The sequence below is a fragment of the Sciurus carolinensis genome, chromosome 9 (genome assembly GCF_902686445.1).
Source record: "Sciurus carolinensis chromosome 9, mSciCar1.2, whole genome shotgun sequence".
Classification (NCBI taxonomy): domain Eukaryota; kingdom Metazoa; phylum Chordata; class Mammalia; order Rodentia; family Sciuridae; genus Sciurus; species Sciurus carolinensis.
The window spans coordinates 130,922,447-130,944,072 of record NC_062221.1 but is presented as its reverse complement, the minus strand read 5'-3'; the positions used below and the strand labels follow the sequence as shown (position 1 = coordinate 130,944,072).

General features: G+C 41.3%; 1 protein-coding gene and 1 pseudogene across 1 annotated transcript in view; one reads left to right on the top strand and one right to left on the bottom strand.

The window, feature by feature from the left end:
• Positions 1 to 1,931: 1,931 nt before the first annotated feature.
• Positions 1,932 to 10,067, bottom strand: LOC124993762 (high affinity cAMP-specific and IBMX-insensitive 3',5'-cyclic phosphodiesterase 8B-like; annotated as a pseudogene).
• Positions 10,068 to 20,890: 10,823 nt separating this feature from the next.
• The window catches only part of Tmem50b (transmembrane protein 50B), a 22,295-nt gene continuing 21,559 nt past the window's right edge, over positions 20,891 to 21,626 (top strand). The window contains exon 1 of the mRNA XM_047565536.1: positions 20,891 to 20,952. Coding sequence (XP_047421492.1) covers positions 20,891 to 20,952 — 62 coding nt within the window. The remainder of the gene's footprint in view (positions 20,953 to 21,626) is intronic.

Below are 21,626 nucleotides of genomic sequence, written 5' to 3'. Positions count from 1 at the left end.
TTAGGGACTGTCCTCCCAGGTCCCTTACCCTTGCCTCTGTGCGACACTACCTGGGTCCTCTTCGCTGGGCCTCAGGCACCTTTTGAGACATTGCAGTGTCCTGCACTGGCCTAGGCAAGACTCATGCTGATTTGCCTCTTCCTGTAAGCACCCCCCTCCCTCCCTTGTGTTCATTCAACACACACTTATTGAAGTTGTGAAAGAGAATCCATCATTTCCCTATCTGAAATCTCAGAAAATCTATAACTGAGGGGTGGGGGCAAATGGACCCCTCAGCCTCAGTACTACCACCTTGGTTCCAGGCAAGGGACACTGTGCCTTTTACAACTCTGGCCTAAGACAAGACCCACAAGAGTCATAATTCCCCCTGCCTGGCTAGGACTGGATTGGAGCCTTTAAGTACCACTTTCCTCAGGGTTCAGGATGACATAAAGGAAGGGAAGACAGTTCTAGAATGGGACATCCTTATCCCTGACCTCTCCAGTTTGCCTCCGAGGCCAGTTCCCAATCTGCTGTGGAGCAGCAGAGCCCATCTCACAGGAAAGCCATGAAGTGCCCTGACCATGCCTCCACTTCCCAAATCTAGACCCCAGAGAGTAGGGTCAGGGGACACAGGGATATTCTTTCCTGCCAAAACCAACTTCAAAGTTCTGGCTTCCTGTGGGAGAATCCACATCTTCCCTGCATGATTAACATGTATGCCATCCCTCCTCCCTTGAGAGAGACTTAGCTTGTCCATTGCAGGACAGATACATCCAAATATAACCCAGTAATCTTAACATTTGTTCCAAGAGGGACCTACCCCCTGCTGGGTGGAGGGGTCCTACCTGGTATAGAAAGGTAAAGAAGACATCTGTGCCCTTGAAGACCTTCTAGCAAGAAGCACTTGGTCTGGTGGCAAATCTGCTCTGTAGTTTATAGATGGATCTTTGTCCCGTGTAGATGAGCCCAGTGCAAGATCCTTGTCCTTTCAACTCTTCCATTCAGTCACACGCAGGGACCTTGTTCTTTTAACTCTTCCATTCAGTCACAGCATATCAATCCATTTGATATTACTACAATTTAATACCTGAGGAGGGTTGACTATAAATAAGAGGTTTATTTAGCTCCCAGTTTTGGAAGTTCAAGGTCATGGTCCTTGCATTGGCTCAGATTTGGTGTGAGGACCCTCTTGGTTTGCATCTTATCATGGCAGGAGCCCCTGTGTAAGGGAGAGATTTTTATCTGGAAACAGGAAGTCAGAGAGATTCTGGGTGGGGCCAGGCTCAGACTTTCATAACAACCCTCTTGCCAGAACTAGCGAAAGTCACATGAGAAATTGAGAAATGCATTAGTCTCTCTAGAGCACACCCCCAATTAACCTAAGGACCTCCCACTAGTCCCTACCTCTTCAAGGTTCCACACCACCTCCCAATAGTGCCACCTTGGGAACTAAAATGCCAACACATGAAATTTGGGGGAATACACTAAAACCATAGCCAAACCATAGCACACAGTTTATACCATGATTTGCCTAAAATTGAGCCTTAAGATGCTCTGAACTTTGCTGAAATGATGATGTGAACAGCTGTTCTACTTTTGGGTACTGTCATCTTTCAAAAGGCCCATATTTATGGTGACATGCATCATTGATCTGCTTGGTTCCTTTCAACAGGAGGCCAGACCTGTGAAGTTGAACTTAGCAGGAGATACAATCCCTAATTTTCTTAAGTATGCGCAGAAATGGGTTATTGACCTAGACTCTGCCAATAGACCTTGACCTCAGAAGACACAAGTTCAGAATGAGAGGTGGCAGGTAACACACTGGTTCTTTGTGGTTCCACTTCACTGGTGCAGGAAAGCAGTGGCTGCCAGGTAGAATTCCTGGCACAGAAAAGACCTCAGTTCTGGTGGCAATGGCAGCCAAGTTCACAGCTTCAAGAGTGTGGTGGCTATCGCAGGTGGTTTTTCTCACCTGGCTGGTTCTTCAGTGTGGTTGTGAGCACCCTTTCTGTTACAGTGAGGACTGCCTTTTGTGACTCAGCACTGTGATGCAGATAAGACAGGAGTCGTAACTAGATTGTGGCACATGAAACACAGGAGCTCTGGCCAAAATCTCAGCTCTGCCACTCTATAGGCATGTGCTTTTGGACAAATTACTGAACTTCACTGACACAGATTTCTCATGGTAGGAATAATGGTCAGTATTGTGAGGGTTAAAGAGACAGTATATGTAAAGAATCCAGCACAGTTTCTGATGGATAATGAACACTTGAGTCTAAATGTTAAATTATATGTGCTCTTGTGCTAATATAATAATAAATGGAAGTTCTTATTTTTATTGAAGATTTATTGAGAAAAATGTTCCATAGTTTTTTCTTGGAGAAGCCTTGATTTCAAAGCTGATCTTGACAGTTTCAGTGAATTTTTTGAATTGGCTGACATTGCTCTGTCATGCCTTCATGACAAAGTTACTAGAAGGCTTTAAAAGGAAACAGAATTGGTTGGGCACAGTAGCACACACCTACAGTTCCAGTGACTCAGGGGGTTGAGGCAGGAGAATCACAAGTTTCAAGGCAACTTAGCAAGGCCCTGTCTCAAAAGAAAAAAAAAAATTAAGTACTGGGGCTGTAGCTCAGAGCTGAAGCACTCCCCTGAGATCAATCCCCATTACCCACTCCCCCCGGCCCCAATTCCATTTATATGAAAAGTCTAGAATAGGTTATTATAGAGCTAGAAAGTAAATTAGTGGTTGCTTAGGGCTTACAGGGTTTGGGAGGAAATGGAGACTGTTAATAGATACGTGGGTTTTTGAGGGAGGGGGTAGAAAAATGTTCTAAAATTGATTGTGGTGATGTTATACAACTCCACAAACATATTAAAACCACAGAATTGTGCATTTTAAATGCACAAATATTTATAGTGTGTACAAAGTTGTTTTAAAAAGAGAAAAAACTAAATGCCCCCAATTTGGTAGGTTGATAAGAAAGGTCTTTGGAAGCATAAAAATATTAGAAAACTGTTTAAAGTCACATCGAACATAAAACAACCGTCAATGTTTAAATAATTTAAACTTAGGTTTTTATACATCTATAGCAAAAGTTGATTATTATGTACAAATTTTTGGAAAAAACAAACTGTCAGTGTTCCCAGGCAAGGCATCTGGCTACTGAATCATTCTTTTTTTTTTTTTTTTGTACCAGGGATTGAACCCAGGGATGCTTAGCCACTAAGCCACATCCCCAGACTTTTTAAAATATTTTATTTAGAGACAGGATCTTGCTGAGTTGCTCAGGGCCTCGCTAAGTTGCTGAGTCTGGCTTTGAACTTGCCATTCTCCTGCCTCAGCCTCCCAAGCCTCTGGGATTACAGGTATGTGCCACCATGCCTACCCAAAGTCATTCTTTGAGCAATTCTTGTTACTCTCAAGAAACTGAGTAGTGGCCTTGTGTAAACGAGAATACACAAAGTGGAGAAAAGCCAGATAAAAGCGGCAAATGCAGAGGCTGGGATTATAGCTCAGTGGTTCAATCCCCAGCACTGGGGAGAAAAAAAAAAAAAAAAACGGAAATGTACATCTTGTCAAAGGAATAGAGAAAACATGGTCTTTAATTACATACACAAAAATTTTCACACTAAAACTCAGCAGGTGACAAAAGGCAAGAAATTAAGATTTCAATTTCCACTGTTTCCCATTACATATCATGTCGCCCCCTGTCTGTGGGAAAAGTCTACCTGCTCTCCCTTCCTTCTCCTCCCCAACTCTGCCCAGGAAAAAGTGGCCTTGCAAAGTCACAATTCTGTGGCTTTCTGGAATTAGTTGCTCATGAGTGTCAGGGTGTTGGCACAGAAGGAAGAGTGTCTGTTTATGCTTTGGGGTCCTAAGAGATCTGTTCTTAGTGTGTCACTTTAGGTACCCACCTGCCCACAGTCCTACAGATGTATCCAACTGGCTGGTGAAGTGTTACATGGCACAGGATAAGCTAATAAATCAGATTCTTTATTTGGAAAAAAATTATGAAAATGTACACACATACATATGTGTGTGTGTGTGTGTGTATTATATACATATATATGTATATATATTGATGTATAAGGTAGACATGACTAAATCAATTCCCCTTGTATTCTAGATTTCCCCAATCCAGACCTATGGAGTCCACTTCCCAGGTCCAACTGCTATCAATAATTTCATGTAATAGCTGTATTAGTTTTCTATTGCTGCTGCAAATCACTATTAGCTTAGTGGCTTAAACAACACACATTTATTATCTTACAGTTCAGAAAACCTAAGTGAATTTTTAAAAATTTTAGATTGTCTTAATAATTTTTTGGGAGGGGTACTGAGGATTGAACCCAGGAGGCACTTAACACTGAGTCACATCCCTAGCCCTTTTAAAATTTCATTTATTTATTTATTTACTTACTTACTTACTTACTTATTTATTTACTTTGCAGTGCTGGGGATTGAACTCAGGGCCTTGTGCTTGCAAGGCAGGTACTCTACCAACTGAGCTATATCCCCAGCCCTTATTTTTATTTTTATGTTTTTTATTTTGAGACAAGGTCTTGCCAAGTTGCTTAGGGGTTAAGTTGCTAAGTCTGACTATCAATTTGTGATCCTCCTGCCTCAGTCCTCCAAGTTTCTGGGATTATAGGCATGTGCCATCATGCCTGGCTATTTAAATAAAAAATTTAAACAGCGAACATATATAAATTTTTTTCTTTAAAAAGAAAGGCTTGGGAGCTGGGGTTGTGGCTCAGTGTTAGTTTGTGTGAGGCACTGGGTTCAATTCTCAGTACCACCTATAAATTAAAAAAAATAAAGATCCAGGGACATCTAAAAAAATATTTTTTTAAAAAAAGAGAAAAGCTTGTTCAAAACCTCTCGGATGTAATGATCTTTTTATAATACTCAGTATAGTGCCTTATGGCTGTCCCTGTGAGCCAGAAGTAAGCGAAGTTCATGAATCCCCCTCCCCAAGTACAATGCCACTCCCTCCCTCATCACAATGGCTTTCTCTTAAGATGAAGCCCTTTCACAGGAAAGACAGCTATGGAGGCTGCTGACCGTGTCAAGACGGGGCACTCACCTGGCCAAGGCTGCGTTCCGACTTGCATGTCATTGTGTAGCCAGGAGAACCACCGAGACCTGGAAGCTGTGAAGCTAACTAGTGTGTCAATCATTCGCTCCTAGTTGTTTTGCTCCATTATATAACTTTTTCCTTAGATACGTCTGTTCAGATAAGCTTCTTAAGAATCCTTTTCTTGAGGAAAATAGTCAAGCTGTTGGTGATGGTGACTTTTATGGTAAGACATGAGCTGAACACTAGCTAAGCTGCTTGGTCACCATCCAGGGGATGGGTTCACAGGTGCCACAGTCTTTGCTTCTTGTGTCTGGCCAGTTACGATGAATCAGCTTCGCGGTGTGACAAGGCTTCACAGGATGATGGCACAGCTGAGGAGTTTGCCAAGTGTTTGTTCTGTCATTAAGTGATCATTCAAAAGAATATGTAGATATTTTTTTCATGGAACATAACTTTTTTAGAAAAAGAAATTTTGGGATTTGCATGATTCAAGATCAAATATTAAACATTTGCTCAGTCACCCTATACCTGTCATTGTCATTGCAAAAGAGCACCTCATTTACATTACGGTGCTTCACAGTGCCCTTTGGAGATCAAGAGGTCCCCTTCTCTGGTTTGGCTTTAGCTGTCAGACAAGGCCTTATACTTTTGCACTTTAGAATATTGTTTTAGTCAGCTTTTTTCGCTGCTGTGACTAAAGGACTTGACCGTAATGATTTTAGGAGGAAAAGTTTATTTAGGAGCTCACGGTTTCAGAGGTCTCAATCCATAGACAGCAGGCTCCATTCATCAGGGCTTGAGATGAGGCAGGACATCATGACCGAAGAGTGTGGCAGAGGGATGCAGCTCATATGATGACCAGGAAGCAGAGAGAGACTCCACTCACCAGATATAAAAAATATACCCCCAAAGCCACACCCTCAGTTCCCACCTCCAGCCACACCCACCACTGCAGTTACCATTCAGTTAAATTCACTGATTGGGTTAAGACACGTACAGGCCAATCATTTCTCCTCTGACCTTCTTGCATTGTCTCACACATGAGCTTTGTGGGGGATACCTCACATCCAAACCATAACAGTCATCTACTATCTTCCAGTGCTTATAGTTACCCACCAAGTGCTGTGTGAGGACCAGCAGATGTGCAAAGGCATACCATGCATGAACATGTCTATTATGAAGTAGTCGATGAAGAGATTTAGGACTTCGGGACACTGCAGGTGTTCTGGTCAAAGATTGACATCACCCACTACATCAATCCATGCAAGATCTTCCTCGGAGATCCTCCTAACCCACTCGATGCACAGGCCCAAGGGGTGGCATGGGTTGGTCATGTCAGCACACAGAATCATCATACTCTGGATCAGAAGTTAGTTTTCAGGAAAGCTCTTCCCAGTGGGATTGCACTCACAGGTGCTACCCTGTCTCAGCTGCTGTCAGTTTGTTGATGGTGTACACAAATTTGCTCACATGTTCAAGGTGTCTTGTCATCTGTGTTGCCAAGCCACATCAATAATAGCCTGGCACCACTTTCAATAATGGTTCCTGTCCATATTCTTGAAAATGTTGCATTTGATGCTCTTGACCTTGACCTGGAAGGCCAGGGCTGTATGACAACTCTCCAAGATGGCAGTGCTGTTGTAGAGCACAGCAAGTCCTTGCCTGCATCGTAGAGGAACGAGTTGGTCCTTCCCAGGTGATCCAGTTGTGGACTGTGGTAGCAATCAAGGCTTCCATCTCACCCAGTTGACCAAGGGTTCCCTTCACTCTTTCCTTTCCAAGAAAGAAAGCTGTGGCATGCAGGGTCTGCAGTATGGGCAGAGTTATGGCAGGCATTGGAGGAGTGGTAGTTGGTTTCAATCACTTGACTGGCCGCAATGGCACACGCCTATTATCCCAGTGGCTCAGGAGGCTGAGGCAGGAGGATCGTGGAACCAACCTCATCAACTTAACAAGGTCCTAAGCAACTCAGTGAGGCCCTGTCTCTAAATAAAATACAAAAAATGGCTGAGGTTGTGACTCAGTGGGTTAAGCACCCCTGGGTTCAGTTCCTGGTGCCAAAAATAAATAAAATTCGCATACTCTAAACTGAGTGAAAACCTTTAAGCCTAGGTAACCAATGACCTTTTGTGCATAACCACTTCCAATTTAGAAGTATTAAAGTCTCAACTTTCCTCCTTATCAAGTAATTAGGCAATACAAGGGGGAACACCCTTGCTGGCTATTGGCCTTGTGGGATGACTGTGACTCTGCAGCGCATTCTTTGTAAATGTGTCCTCATTTCTTGATAAACTTCTCAAGCCATCCAACAAGATCACTGGGAGGAGGATCTTCATGTCTGGTACCTGGCTGAGGGGAGTAAAACTCTGTGGTTCATAACATTTTTAGAACTCTGTCCAAGGCCTCTCTTACTGTGATTGAACTGCTTTTGGGGGGCGGGGGGGCTATACTGATTATATTTATAAGCTTTGTGATGGGAGCTTCAGTGTTTGTGGGGTTCATCCTCACGGTGGATAGTGATGATTCTGCAGGCTTGGTGCCTCACTGTCTCGAGATGATTTGTATTTCGCATCAATGGACCCTTGTCTTCCTGTTCTTGTACCTGAATGAATGAGGTTCTGTCTGAGAATTGTCTCCTGAATCAGGATGAATCTTGTGACTAGATTGTGGAGGCTGCAAAGTCCCATCTGCCAGCTGGAGAACCAGGGAGAGTAGTGGTGTAAGTCCCAGAGTTCAAAACCATGAGGACCTGGAGCACCAATGTCCAAGGGTGGCAAAGATGGACATCCCACCTCCTGCCTTAAGTGAATCTTACTGGGCTAAAATCAAGGTGTTTGGAGGGCCATGCTACTTTTGATTCTTCCTATGGAAGGATCAGTTTTCTTGCCTTTTCCAGCTTCTGGAGGCTGCCTGCATCCTTGGTCTGTGGCCTTGTTTCTCAACTTCAAAGCCTGTAAGTCTTTCCCATGTCACATCACTCTCTCTCCTGCCTCCTTCTTCCATTCTTTTTTAGATATTTTTTTGGGTGTTGATGGACCTTCATTTTATTCACTTATTTATATGCAGTGCTGAGGATCGAACCCAGTGCCTCACACATGCTAGGCAAGCACTCTACCACTGAGCCACATCTTCAGTCCTCCTCCTTCTACTTTTAAGAACCCTCGGGATTATATTGTGCACACCCAGGAAAACCGACATAATTGGTCTATTTTAAGGTCAACTGATTATCAATCTTAATTCCATTTTCAACCTTACTTTCCCTTTGCCTCCAGCAATTTATAGTCTGGGGATTAGGACAAGGGCATATTTGGGATCATTATCCTGCTACCACAATATCCTTCCAAAACTTAATATGTATAACTTATATGCACACAGTGTTTCTTTTTCTCTCTCTTGAAAACACATGCAAAAATGTAAACACACTGCAGATACCATTCTCCACCTTTTTTCTTCATCTGTTTATTAACATATCTTCAAGATACTTCCTAATTATCAAATTTAGCTCTATGTCATTATTTGTTAATACTGTATGGTTGTGTTGTAACCTTTCACGGAAATTAGAACTCACCAATAGGAAGCAAAAGAAATAAATAGCAGTGCAAGTTTACACGGAGACTATAGGCATAGAGAGGGGACTCACAGGCTAAGGTTATCATGAGTCTGGAATGAGATATGGCATAATGGCAATAACCATGAGTTGGGGGTGAGTCATGGTTACTAAGGAGACAGAAGCTCTGAGGTTCAGAGCAGGTGGAATTAGCTCACACTTGGTGTCTGCTTTCCTGCATTCACTAATTTAATCCCCACAACCACCCTATGACATAGTGTCTTAGTCAGGTTTTTTGTTGCTGTGAACAAAAGACCTGGCAAAAAAAATGTAGAGTATGAAATGTTTCGCAGTTTCAGAGGTTCAGTCCATGGTCAGCCAACTCCATAGCTCTGGGTCTTAGGTGAAGCAGAACATGATGGTGGAAGGACATGGTGGAGGAAAGCAGTTCCTGAAATGGCAACCAGGAAGCAGAGAGAGAACATTACTCACCGGGACAAAAGATGACCCCCAAAGGCACGCCCCTAGTGACCTACCTCTTCCAACCACACCCTACCTGCCTACAGTTACCATCCAGTTGATCCATATCAGTGTTAGTTCACTGATTAGGTTACAACTTTCATAATTAATAATTTCACCCCTGAACATTTTTGCATTGTCTCACACATGAGCTTTTGGGGCATACCTCAAATCTAAACCATAAGTAAGTTCTCTCATATTAATTTTTTTTTTTTTTAAGATATGAGACTGAGGCACAGATAGATTGACATGTTAGGTCACACAGCTAGAAACTGGCAGAGAGGGAATTGGAACTGAGGGCATCTGGATTTGGTCAGATTTCAGACCCCTATCCTTATTCACATGCTACCCTAAACTGTTGGCAGCACAGCAGGAGACAGGAGCAGAGCACATGAGTCACAGACTCTGGAGTTGAAAATTCAAGAATTCCATTCCCTGTGGTTTTGGGGGACACCTTAGGTCCAGTGTGTTTTCTAGTTGGGTTATCATTGTTGTCCTTGATTTTGCATGAGGTCCCTGACTCCCTCCCTGACCGTCCACAATAATACTGATGAGCTGAGGCATTGTGATGTGCTAGAGTTGAATGAGCTTTGAAACTAGAGAGATTTTAATTCAGATACAGGTTTTACCACTCTTTGCTATATGACCTTCCTGAGTTTCATATGTTCTCATCTGAAATTGAGAGAATCAAGTTTTCAAGATTTTTGTATTTCTTAGAGATATGAACATGAAACACTGGTTGCAGAGTGGGGTCCTGATTGGTAAATCAGTGTTTCTCAGTAGAGGTGTTACTATCTCCCAGAAGACATTTTTGGGAATCCTTAGTTGACACAAGATTGAAGGAATGCTACCACCAGACCTTCTATTTAACTGATTGGTGCCAGTACGGTCCATTGACTGGCATCCATTCTGATTGTCTGGTAAGTCCGTGCCATCCTGGTTGCTAAATATTTTGAAAATCACATCCTCCCAGATATCTCTGGTATCTGGGAGGTGAAGCCAGGAATGTTTTGCCAAATGCAAGGCAGTCAACCACAATGAGGAATTGTTCCACGTTGTACCTGACTTTCAAATGTCCCACTGAACATTCATGCAGAAAAACCTGCTTGTAATGATCTGAACCTAGAATGGAATTATATTTTACACCTAAATACATCATATTTGCATGATTTTAAAAACACTAATACATTCACAAATATATTGTGAAAATTTGTGAGACAATTGTCCTTCATTTTCTTGGGAATTTTACCAGGAGTTGTACTCAATTTCAGAAAAAACATTTCTTTTTTTATTTAAATATTTTTTTAGTTGTCAATGGACATTTATTTATTTATTTATATGTGGTGCTGAGGATTGAACCCTGGGCCTCACACATGCTAGGTAAGCGTTCCACTACTGAACCACAATCCCAGCCCCAGAAAAACATTTCTGATGGTGCCACAGCTTATGGTAGTTGAATTGCCAGTATCATGTACTTATTGAAGTGAATTTGTAGTGTATTTCAATGGAAATACACACCAGAGGAAATTTGAGACCTCTTTTAATTAATTTAGTATCAAATATTACTAAATTAGTAGGTGTGGTAGCCAGGCTCCAAGAAGAATCTCAATGATCCTTACCTTCTGATATTCATTTATTTTAATGTATAACACCCCCTCCTATTGTATCAATGTTGGTCTGTGTGACCAATAGAATATAGCAGAAATGATGGCATGTCATTTCTGAAATGGAAATCTCTCTCTCTCTCTCTCTCTGTGAAGCCAATTGCCATGTCTGGAGAAAGGTACATATGGCAAAGAACTGAGGCCTTCTGCCAACAGTCACGTGAATGAGATTTATTGGAATCAGAGTCCAGCCCCAGTCAAGACTTCATCTGAATGTAGCCCCAGCTGACTGCTTGACATAAATTTCTCAGAAACACTGAGCCAGGATAACCCATTTAAGCTGCTTCTTGACTGCTTTCCCTTAGAAAGTGTGTAAGATAATAAATAGACATTTGATGTTTTAAGTTTCTAAGTTTTGGAATAATTTGCTAAACAGTAATAGAAAATGAATACAGTAGACATACATGAAACTCAGTGATCTCATTAATTTTTGAGAACATATAATGACTGTTTTTAGTTTAAAATACACTAATTAAGATGATGTGATGTTTGCTTTAAAGAAAAACATATCAATAAATAGAATCAGGAAATTAAGTTTATAGATCCAAACATACAGGGTCAATTGATTAAAAAAATTTTTTTTAGTTGTCAATGGACCTTTATTTATTTATTTATATGTGGTGCTGAGGATTGAACCCAGGGCCTCACATATGCCAGGCAAGCGCTCTACCACGGAGCCACAAACCCAGCCCTCAAATGATTTTTCTTTTTCTTTCTTTTTTTTTTTTTTTGCGGTTCTGGGGATATGAACCCAGGGCCTTGTGCTTGTGAGGCGAGCACTCTACCAACTGAGCTATATCCCCAGCCCTCAAATGATTTTTTGACCAAGGTGTCAAGGTCGTTCACCTGGGAAAGAATGGTCTTCTTGACAAATGGTGTCAGAGCCTTTGGATATTCATATGCAAAAAAAAAAAAAAAAAAAAAATCTGTCCTTAGATAATGAAAAGAAAAGCACACATCAGGAGAAAATAGTAACAAATCACATACTTGATAAAGAACTTATATCCTCATATATAAAGAACTCTGAAAATTCACTAACAAAATGGGGAAAAGATTTCAACAGAGACTTTAAAAGATATAGAGAAAGCAAATAAACACATAAAAGATATTCAGTATCTTTGTTGATTACAAAATCCAAAATCGCAAAGATATATTACTATACTCCTATTAGAATATTAAATATTAAAAAGACTACCCTGTAAAGTAGTTGGAAATTAGAACTGTTATCACTCCGGTAGGAATGCTAACTGATAAAACCACTTTTGGAAAAGAGTCTGACAGTGTTTTGAAAGCGGGATACATATCTATCATATGGGCCAGCCAATCTACTCTTCTGTATTCATCTACTAGAAATGAAACCTGTCCACATAACAACTTGTGTATCAATATTCATAGCAGCTTTATTCAGAATAGCCCAAACTGAAAACAACTTAAATGTCCGTCATTCAGTGAATGGGTAACTCAATTAGGACATGTTCATACAATAGAATAATACTCAGCAATAAGAAGGAACAGACTATTGATATGTGTCACAACAGAGAGATTTTCCAAACATTATTCTAGATGAAAGACAAAAGGCTGCATACTAGAACTATCCTATTTTTAAAATTTTAGTAGTGTTTACACAGTTATGTACACCCTTATCAGAATATCACAAGCTTACAGATGCATAAGACTTGCTCCCAAGAGATCTTTTTTTTACACCATTCCAAAAATTTACTGAGGAAGAGAGACAATATTCTGGGAAGTAGTACATGTTTACACAACATGCTTTAGTGTTCTCAGTTAGTTTGTGTGTTACAGTCGGGCTTGTACTCTCGAAAGATGGGAAGTGAATTCCACTATCAGAGTAAGTTCGTGAAGTAAGTTTCTGAGAAAGTAAGAAAAAACTAGAACCCATGGGGCCTGTGTGAAGGATAGTTTGCATAGTTCCTTTTTCTTAGAAGGTTTCTACCTGACTGGATTGTATTTGTTCGATTTTAGGTGAAGTAGGTCTTTTAGAACAGGTCCTAGCCAGGTGCAGTGAACTTGACTGTAATTTCAGTGACCTGGGAGACTGAGGCAGGAGGATTGCAAGTTCCAGCCAAGAAACTAAGCAAGACCCTGTCTCAAAAACAGAAAAAAAGAAAGGAATGGGGTGGAGGGAATGTAGATAAAATGTTCTTGCCTTGAATTTAATCCCCAGTATAAAAACAAAAACTGGTCCTTGCCCAATGCTGAAAAAGATCCTGAAGTAACAGTCTCCAGAATGTAGGAGAACCTTTCAAGGTCCTTAAGTAATAGGAACTTAATAAAGCATACGTATAGGTAGCTTGGTGGCAGAATTCCAATTGTACTGGGATACACGTAATTTTGTTTTCTTTTGGATTTTCCTTTCGGGCTGATTTGCAATTTTACTAAAGATATAGTACATTTAAAACTGATCGTAAAGCTGGGTGTGGTGGCACATGCCTGTAATCCTGGCAGTTTGGGAGATTAAGGCAGGAGGATTGTAAATTCAGAGCCAGCCTCAGCAACTTAGGGAGGACCTAAGCAATTTAGTAAGACCCCATGTCAAAATAAAAAATAAAGGGCTGGGGAGATAGCTCAATTGGCAGAGGACTTGCCTTGCAAGCACAAGGCCCTGGGTTCAATCATCAGCACCACAATAAATAAATAAATAAATAAAATAAAATAAAATAAAATAAAAAGGGCTGGGGATGTGGCTCAGTGGTTAAGGACTCTTAGGTTCAATATCAAGTACCAAAATAAATTAAAAAATAAATACACCTGATATTAAAATGCTGACATCAGCGACTTAATTCCAATCTTTCAAATGCCCACCTTTTAAAAAGCATAACTAAATCCATGTTTAATTATCTTTGTATAATAGAGTTTTACTGAATGAGGGGAGCAAGTCCCCACTAATTTCTAGAAAAGCAACTCAAAGTACGTGCATCCTAACAGAAGGTAAACGGTGGCATCTTTCTTCATATACGGAGATAAACATTTTCTTACAGATATTTTTCTGCAACAAAGTTTTTAAAAATCATGGAGAATATTGAAATAATACTGTAAAAAGCAATGACATTTATGACTATGGTAGAAACTTCTAGTTGTATCCCCCAATATCCAGTATGGAAACCACATCATAGCAGTGTAGTTAGTTAAGTGACTAATTTTGACCAGCAGAATGAAAGCAGAAATGTCACATATAGCATTTGGGACAGATTCTTAAAAAGGGGTTTATCCTTTCTTTGTCCTCTCTTCTGATCATTGGGATGCAAAAGGAATTTTTTTGACAAATATCTATTGAGCACCTAGATCCTAGCACATATGTAAGATCTGTAGTAGTTACACGACCCAGGATGATATTTTGTGATAAACACATGACAAAATATTTTACTTCATTATGCCTAAGCAAAATTCCCATCTAAATTTTAGATTTCCAATGGTAAAACCTGAACTTTGACAGTGTCTCGTCCCCAAAAAAGTAAATGACATTTTATATTCTGTAAAAAATTTAGACAGGACTTCCAAAGGATGTTCAAGTTATGCTGAAAATTTAAGAGGTAGTGCCTTTAAAGAAGACAACTAGAAAAAGATTTGACTTACAAGAAAGCTAAAAACCTGGTGGGTGGATAGAAAAAGAACTGTCAGAAAGTGCTAAGGTAGCAGACGGATTCCCTGCACAAGGAAACAAAAACAATTAAAAAAAATTGTCAGACTGGCGTGCTATCAGAAGACTAGTTGTATTGCGCTGGTAACCAGTATTAGTTGAGTATCCTTGGACAGGTAACTTCACCTTCCAAGGGCTGGGGTGTTATGTTTTGTTTTGTTTGTTTCTGGTGATTATCCCACACGTGCTTTACCACTGAGCTACATCCCCTGTTCTTTTTATTTATTTTGAGACAGGGTCTCACTAAATTGCAGAACTTGTGATTCTCCCTCTTCAACCTTCGAGTCGCTGGGGGTATTCCAGGTGTGCACCACCGCGCCAGGTTTAGGTCTCCAGTTTTGAATGGCGGGGATTAGAAAAGGGCATCGCTAAAACCCTTCAGTTTCTGAGAACCCTTTTGGAGCACGTGCCCTACTCTGGGCACCTCGAGGACAGAGCTCGAGGGCCAATGTGCAAAAGAAGACCTTGCCCTGTAGACTCGGGCTCCTCTGTGATCTCACAGATGCTATGCACTTTGGTCTACACTTCCACAAACGGTAAGGCACTCGGCCTGGACCACGGCTATCTGAGTCCCTCGTAGGAGTAACGTTTCCACCCGGCTGGCAGGAGTCCTGCCCGGCCTCTCAGAGACCCCCCATCCCGCCCCAAGCCGGCCACTTACTGCACGCCGATTGGTCCCTGGTGCGCACGGCGCCCCGCCGCGCCCCACCAACGCCCTTTCTCCGCCCCCTAGCGTCCTGCTCCGCCTCTCGGATCTTGCTCCGCCCCCGACAGTCCACTTGCTGCGCGCTGATTGGTCACTGCGGTGCGCACGGCGCCTCGCTCCGCCCCACCGGCGCCTACCCCTCCCGCCCGCCGCAAGCTCCCGGCTCCCGGGGCTGAGGTGGAGCGGGAGGACGCCGGCTTTGCTGCGGCGGCGCAACCTCTTCTAGCCCGCGCGCGTGCCTGGGGTCGGCGTGGTGGTCGGAGGAAGCTGGGTGAGTGCGGTTGGCAGGTCTCGGGCGTCTGGAGGGGTGTGAGGGAGCTCACTCACGCCTGCTGCCCGGGCGTGGGGAGGTTCCCCCGTGGCCCGGCCTGCGAGATGCCGTGGCGCCGCCCGGCCCAGTGTTCCCGGAGCCCGCGGCAGGCTGAGTCGGGCCAGCGGAGCGCCCGCGAGCCTGCGGGGCGGGGCCTTGGTCGCCCCCTCTTGTCCCGTCAGCGTCCTCTCCAGCTGACCGTGGCCCTGTCGCCGGGGCAGGCCTCTCCGCCGCGTAATCTCACCGACCGGTCGCCTTTCTAGAGAGAATCGGAAAGGGGTCCACCTCCTGCCTTCCAGCTTCTCAGGGGATGGGCCGGGGAAGAACCATCTAGGGCCGCGGCCGCGACCGCGAGCCCTCCACGGCAGGACGAATGTCCGGGGGCGACTCAAGCCCTTCTTTCCCCTCCGGTCTGCTCTGAACCGTTGCTAGGAATCCGTCCGTGTTTGGAGCCCTTTCCTGACTCCATCAGTACGCCAGGCAAGTGCGGAGAAGGAGAGGAGAAATGCAAGAGGATCAAAAGTCCTTCGGGAATTAATCATAAGTGTTGTGTCCTTTTGGAGAGGTGGCAGCAGAGCATTGTCACTGTGGCAGTGGTAGTCGTGGGTAAGGCCATTTGGTTTTTAACCAGTAAGTTGGCTGCCGAGGTAACCACTGGAAGGTATTTAAACCTGAAAGGTGAAGATTTCACCTTTTGTGATAGATTGCTCCAAAGCAGTGAGATGGACAGCGCTGGCTTTTTCCCTGCTGGGAGGGGGAGCGCGGAAATTCAAGTCTCCGACTGTATCAGCATTCTCTATCTCAAAACACAAACCCCTTTCGGGGAGTCCTACCTCTTCTCTCAAACTCTTAACTCTACTTGTACTGGAAATCCCTTTTCTGGACAGTTCCAGAGACTTTTACTGTCCGGCTTGTCATCCTTTTTCATCATCTTCGATTCCTTATTTGTCTTATCTTTCAAACCTGAGTGAGTTTCAGACATTGATCATTTCAGCTGACCATAGGGTTGAGAGACTTCTTGATCTTAAAATGAAAACCAAAAGTTATATTGAACATTGATGCACAGGAAAAGCAGGTTTAATTAGAGCAGCGTGAGGATGTGTTTTTCCACTTCGAGAGACACACCCTCCCCACCTCTCCATTCCTCTTATACCATCTAGAATTGTAGCAGCCTTAACTGCCAGTCTCTTCTGGGGTCCAATTAAAGAATTTGCTTTATTTTATCCTTATTTCTTTTTAAAATAACATTGATGTTGAGATGTAAAACAATTTAAACATTACATACATATTAACTTACTTAATATTTAAGTATAAATAAAAATTTCAAACAGCATAGAAGTATATAAAATAAGAATTCACCCTTCATAACCCCCAATTCCACCTACCTTATTTTTTAAATGCTGCATAATATATCACTGTTTAGATATACCCTAATTTTTAAAAAAAATTTTGGTCTCTAATTCATGGATGTTTTGGTTGTTTTTGTGTTTTAGCCATTAGAAGCCTTGTGTGAAAAATCCTTCTGGCATTGTGGGATAAGTTTCAAGTGGGTAATGTAAACTGATTATTGTACTGTTTGGTATGATTTTATTTCTGAAGGAACCTTTTAATAACTTTCAAGGTTTTATAATTTAAAGGCACTTGCTAAGTGTATGTGAGTTAAATGCATTTCTTAGAATTTGTGTTCTTTTATATTTAGAGACTGCGTCTGAAAAAATTTTGAGTACTGTGTTAAATAATGGCAAATTTATTAACCTTGTTACCACTGATAGGTGTGACAGTAAGGTTATATTACTTCATTTGATCAGCTTGACGGGAGTGAAGAGAGGGGTCTTTCAGGGAGGGAAAATATGAACTGACATTTTGTGTAAATGCATCCTATGGCAATTCTCTTGACTTGCCAACAATAACAGAAGTATTTGTTCTTTTAAAAAATACATTTGTTTAGTGGAAAATGTATTTCAAGTACTAAAATGTATATAGAACATATATATAATTACAAAAACACTTTTGCACTGATCACCATTGTATCTACTACCTACCTCTACCCTGATTTTTATGTTAATCTTTCTTGTGTTTTAATATAAACTTTACATATATATGTACATATATGTAAATGCGCAAGCATATATTTATTCATATGCACATTTTGTATGCACAAACATAAAATGCACATGCACACATCCTTGTATCCTAAATAGTATATTTAGTTTTGAATGAGTAATGTTAAAAACTTTCATATTATGGCATGTTTCAAAGTTTAATTTGGCTGTTACTAAGAGTTCAAGAGCTGATTTTAAGAGGATTAAAGGAATAAATACTTAGTCCCTTGAGAAAGGAATGCCCATAAAATTGCTCCATTAGATATAACAGGTTAATGTTCTACAGGGCAACAATATTTTGGGATCAATTTTCTCTACCAGGCCATAAATTGATAATACCTGATTAATTTCTTCAGGGAGGTTAAAGTGATTTATTAATAGTGGATTGTTCTTCAAATAACCGTGATAACGAAGTTTCATCTCCCAGAGTACAAATGAAGTCCAATCAAGCTTATTAGAAAATGGTAGAGCTCCCTAAATTGGGGGTTAAATTTTTGTTTTATAATCATAAATTCAAACTTGACTGTATAAGGAGGGAATAGTACTGTTATTCTTAGATGAAAGAAAAGAATGAGCTGAACAGAATGGCTTTAGCTTCCTGGATATAAGGGCACTTTCTGAGGAAGTTGGGGGTGGAAATATGAGGGAGTCCTGGGAAACAGTTCACACCCATCAGAGTATCTGGAGGGCTCTAGTGTGAACCAGGTATTGGAAGGACAACAGAGGGAGTAGTCTGCTCTGCATTTGTTTTGTAGCTCACCTTGGTCTACCTGCAGCAGTGGCCACTGCTGGTGCAGGTTGCGGGCTGCCAGAGAGGAAGAACTGCATAGCATGTGCTCAAGATCAAGCCAACCCTGCCCAGTACAGATAGTAATCTGGGCCATGTTCAGGGGCATTCAGTCCTCAGGTTAAAAACTGCCAGAGCAGCCAGGACATTAAACTCCTTCAATCTGACCTAGTTATCTTCTGACTCTGAGGCACAGCTGGATTCTCTTTAGCCCTCTTGTGTTAGGTCTTTCCTATGTCCTATATTTTAAAATTTTATTTATTTATTTATTTTATTGATTTATTATCTCTAGTGGAGCTCAAATTCCACTAGCATCTTGACAAGAAGAGTTATTTATTTTGGCACCTTCGCATGGCTGAATATGTTTTGATCTATCCTCATATTTGATTGATATTTTGACTGGCATAAGGATTTTTGGTGGAAGTTATTTTCCTTTAGAGTTTTGAAGTTATTGCTTGGTTGTAATATTGCTTTTAGGTTGCTGTTGAGAATTCCAAGTCATTATTATTCCTTAATCCTTTGTGACTCATTTTGGTTTTTGTTTTTCCTCTTTTTACTGCATAGGATCCACATTTTGGTGTCTGTGTTTTGAAATTTAAAATAATGCGTAGGTCTCTTTTCATCCATTAGACATGGTATTCAGTGGACCATGAAAATATTGGAAATATAAGTCCACCTCTTCTTGGGAAACATTCTTGAAATATTTTGTTGATTATTTTTTCCCTTTTTTCTGTTTGGAAACACTTTGTCACTTATATATAACTCTTTGTAATGATCTCCTAATTTCTAAACTTGTTTTCTTTTTTTTTTTTTTTTTCCTCTACTTACTGCTGTATTTTACCTCTTATTTTCTATCCTTCTATTTGGATTTTTAAAAAAGTTTCCACTGTCTTGTTTTGAAATTCCAAAGGTTATTTTTTTCAGTCTCAATGATTCTTAGGATAATGTTCTGATTTTTTTTTCCCCCCCGAGGTTAGAGTGATTTAAGTTTTCTCTTCCTGCATGATGTGTTCCAAGTTGCTTTTTTTTTTTTTTTAAATTATTACTGGGGATGATATTGATCCCAGGGGCTCTTTATCATTGAGCTACATCCCTAGTCCTATCTATCTATCTATCTATCTATCTATCTATTTATTTTTGGTACCAGGGATTGGTATCTGGGGCACTTAACCACTGAGCCACATCCCTAGCCCTTTTTATTTTTTATTTTGAGACAGAGTCTTACTAAGTTGCTTGGGGCCTTCCTGAGTTGCTGAGACTGGCTTTGAACTTGTATCCTCCTGCTTCAGCCTCCAAAGCTGCTAGAATTTCATTTATTTATTTTTATTTTGAGACAGGGTCTCTAAGTTACCCAGGTTGGTCTTGAATTTGCCATCCTCCTACCTCAGGCTCCTGAGTAGCTGGGATTACAGGCCTGTGATAGCCCCTGACTCCCAAGCTGCTTTTTTTCCTCTGCCTGTCTCACATATTAAAAGTTTCCTTAGGTGCATAGTAATTCTTGACTCTGTATATGAATAAAAATAGGGGACTACTGAGGGAGTAGATGAGGCTTTTCAGCTGTGTGTTTCACTGTAGTGATCTGATTTGACTGGGTCACAGGTTAGAGGGAGCCCTGTTACCAGTATTTTTATACCATGTTTCTTAAGCTTTTCACATTCTCCAGGGAAGCATTTCCTTGGCTGGATGGAGGGAGAGGATCTGGCTGCCAGTCTCCTGAGCAGACAGAGACTGAGACTGCCTCCATTTAGCATATAAATTTAATATTCAGTGTGGTGCGTGCGTTGTCTGTTGGATCTGATATTTCCCAGGCCAGAATACAAGAAATAAGAAAAAAACACACACTTGTCAGGGTATGGAAGGAGCAGTTGCCAACCTCATGAAGAGAGAAGGGAAATTTGCCAAGTTGCTGAGGCTGGCCTCAAACTTGTGATCCTTTTGCCTTGGCCTCCTGAGTTGCTGGGATTACAAGTGTGTACCTCTGTGCCAGCAAGGGTTGGTTTTTTTTTTTTTTTTTTTTTAAATTCAGTTTTGTAGTTTTAGTGGGGTTTCAGGAGGGAGCAAAAATGAGATACTTATGTACAATGTACCATCTTCAACCAGAACAGTACAAGTTTTTCTTTTTTTTAAATTTTTATTTATTTATTTATTTATTTTTTGGTAGTTGTAGATGGACAGAATGCCTTTATTTTATTTGCTTATTTTTATCTGGTGCTAAGGATCCAACCCAGTGCCTCACATGTGCTAGGCAAGTGCTCTGCCACTGAGGTACAACCCCAGCCCCAGTACAGGTTTTTCTTGAGAGTTCTGTTGGTGCTGTCAAGAACAGAATGCCCTCTATGAAGCAGTCATATGTATGTATGTTTTCTTTGTGGTTGACTGACAGGACTCAGTGCCCACATGTGCACTCTGTCCTCATTAATTCTTACTTTCTGAAGGACATGTGGCCATTACTCCTGTTTACATACAGAAGACCATAGCCTAGGAAAGTTTGAAGCTTGAACAGTTCCTGTTACATAGCTAGTCCAGGAAGAATGGAGTGGGTGAATGAACTGTCCAGGCAGACACAGCAGGCTGAGGGCAGCAGTGAGCCCAGGTTGCCTTAACTTTCAGGATCATACTTTTAGCTCCCTGAAGGTATTCATTTCTTTGAGCCCCTTAGAAGTATTCTTCCTGTAGATCTTTTCTGAATTCCATCTTAATGACTTTGCTTTCCCAGTAATGGCTCGCCAGTAGCGTTCCCTTTTGCCTACGTGAGTTAAAAACTGTGAACCAGGAGCCAGTTTCTCTGAACTGGGAGAGTAGTCATTTACTAAGCAGTTCCAGAGGATGCAAAGATGACTAAGCAGGGCTCCTTCTAGGGAGCCAGGAAGGATGTCCTTGGTGAATAAAGTAGAATTTTGCTATAGCTGGATCAGCTCTTGGGTTGTGTGGTAGTCATCTGCATTCCTGTGGTAATTCTGTTTTTTTTTTTTTTCCCCCTACCTTCTTAAAAAAAACAAACAACAACAACAAAAAAAAAAAACAAGGGGCTGGGGTTGTTGCTCAGCGGTAGAGCGCTTGCCTATGCCTAGCACATGTGAGGCACTGGGTTCAATCCTCAGCATCACATAAAAATAAGGATATTATATCCATCTACAACTAAGAAAAAAATTAAAAACAAAAAGCAAAACATTGAAACATAATGGAGAAGTTTACTGAAAGAACAGTAGCTTTGACATTGTTAATATTTTACCACATTTGGTTTATTATTATTATGCTTAACCGTTC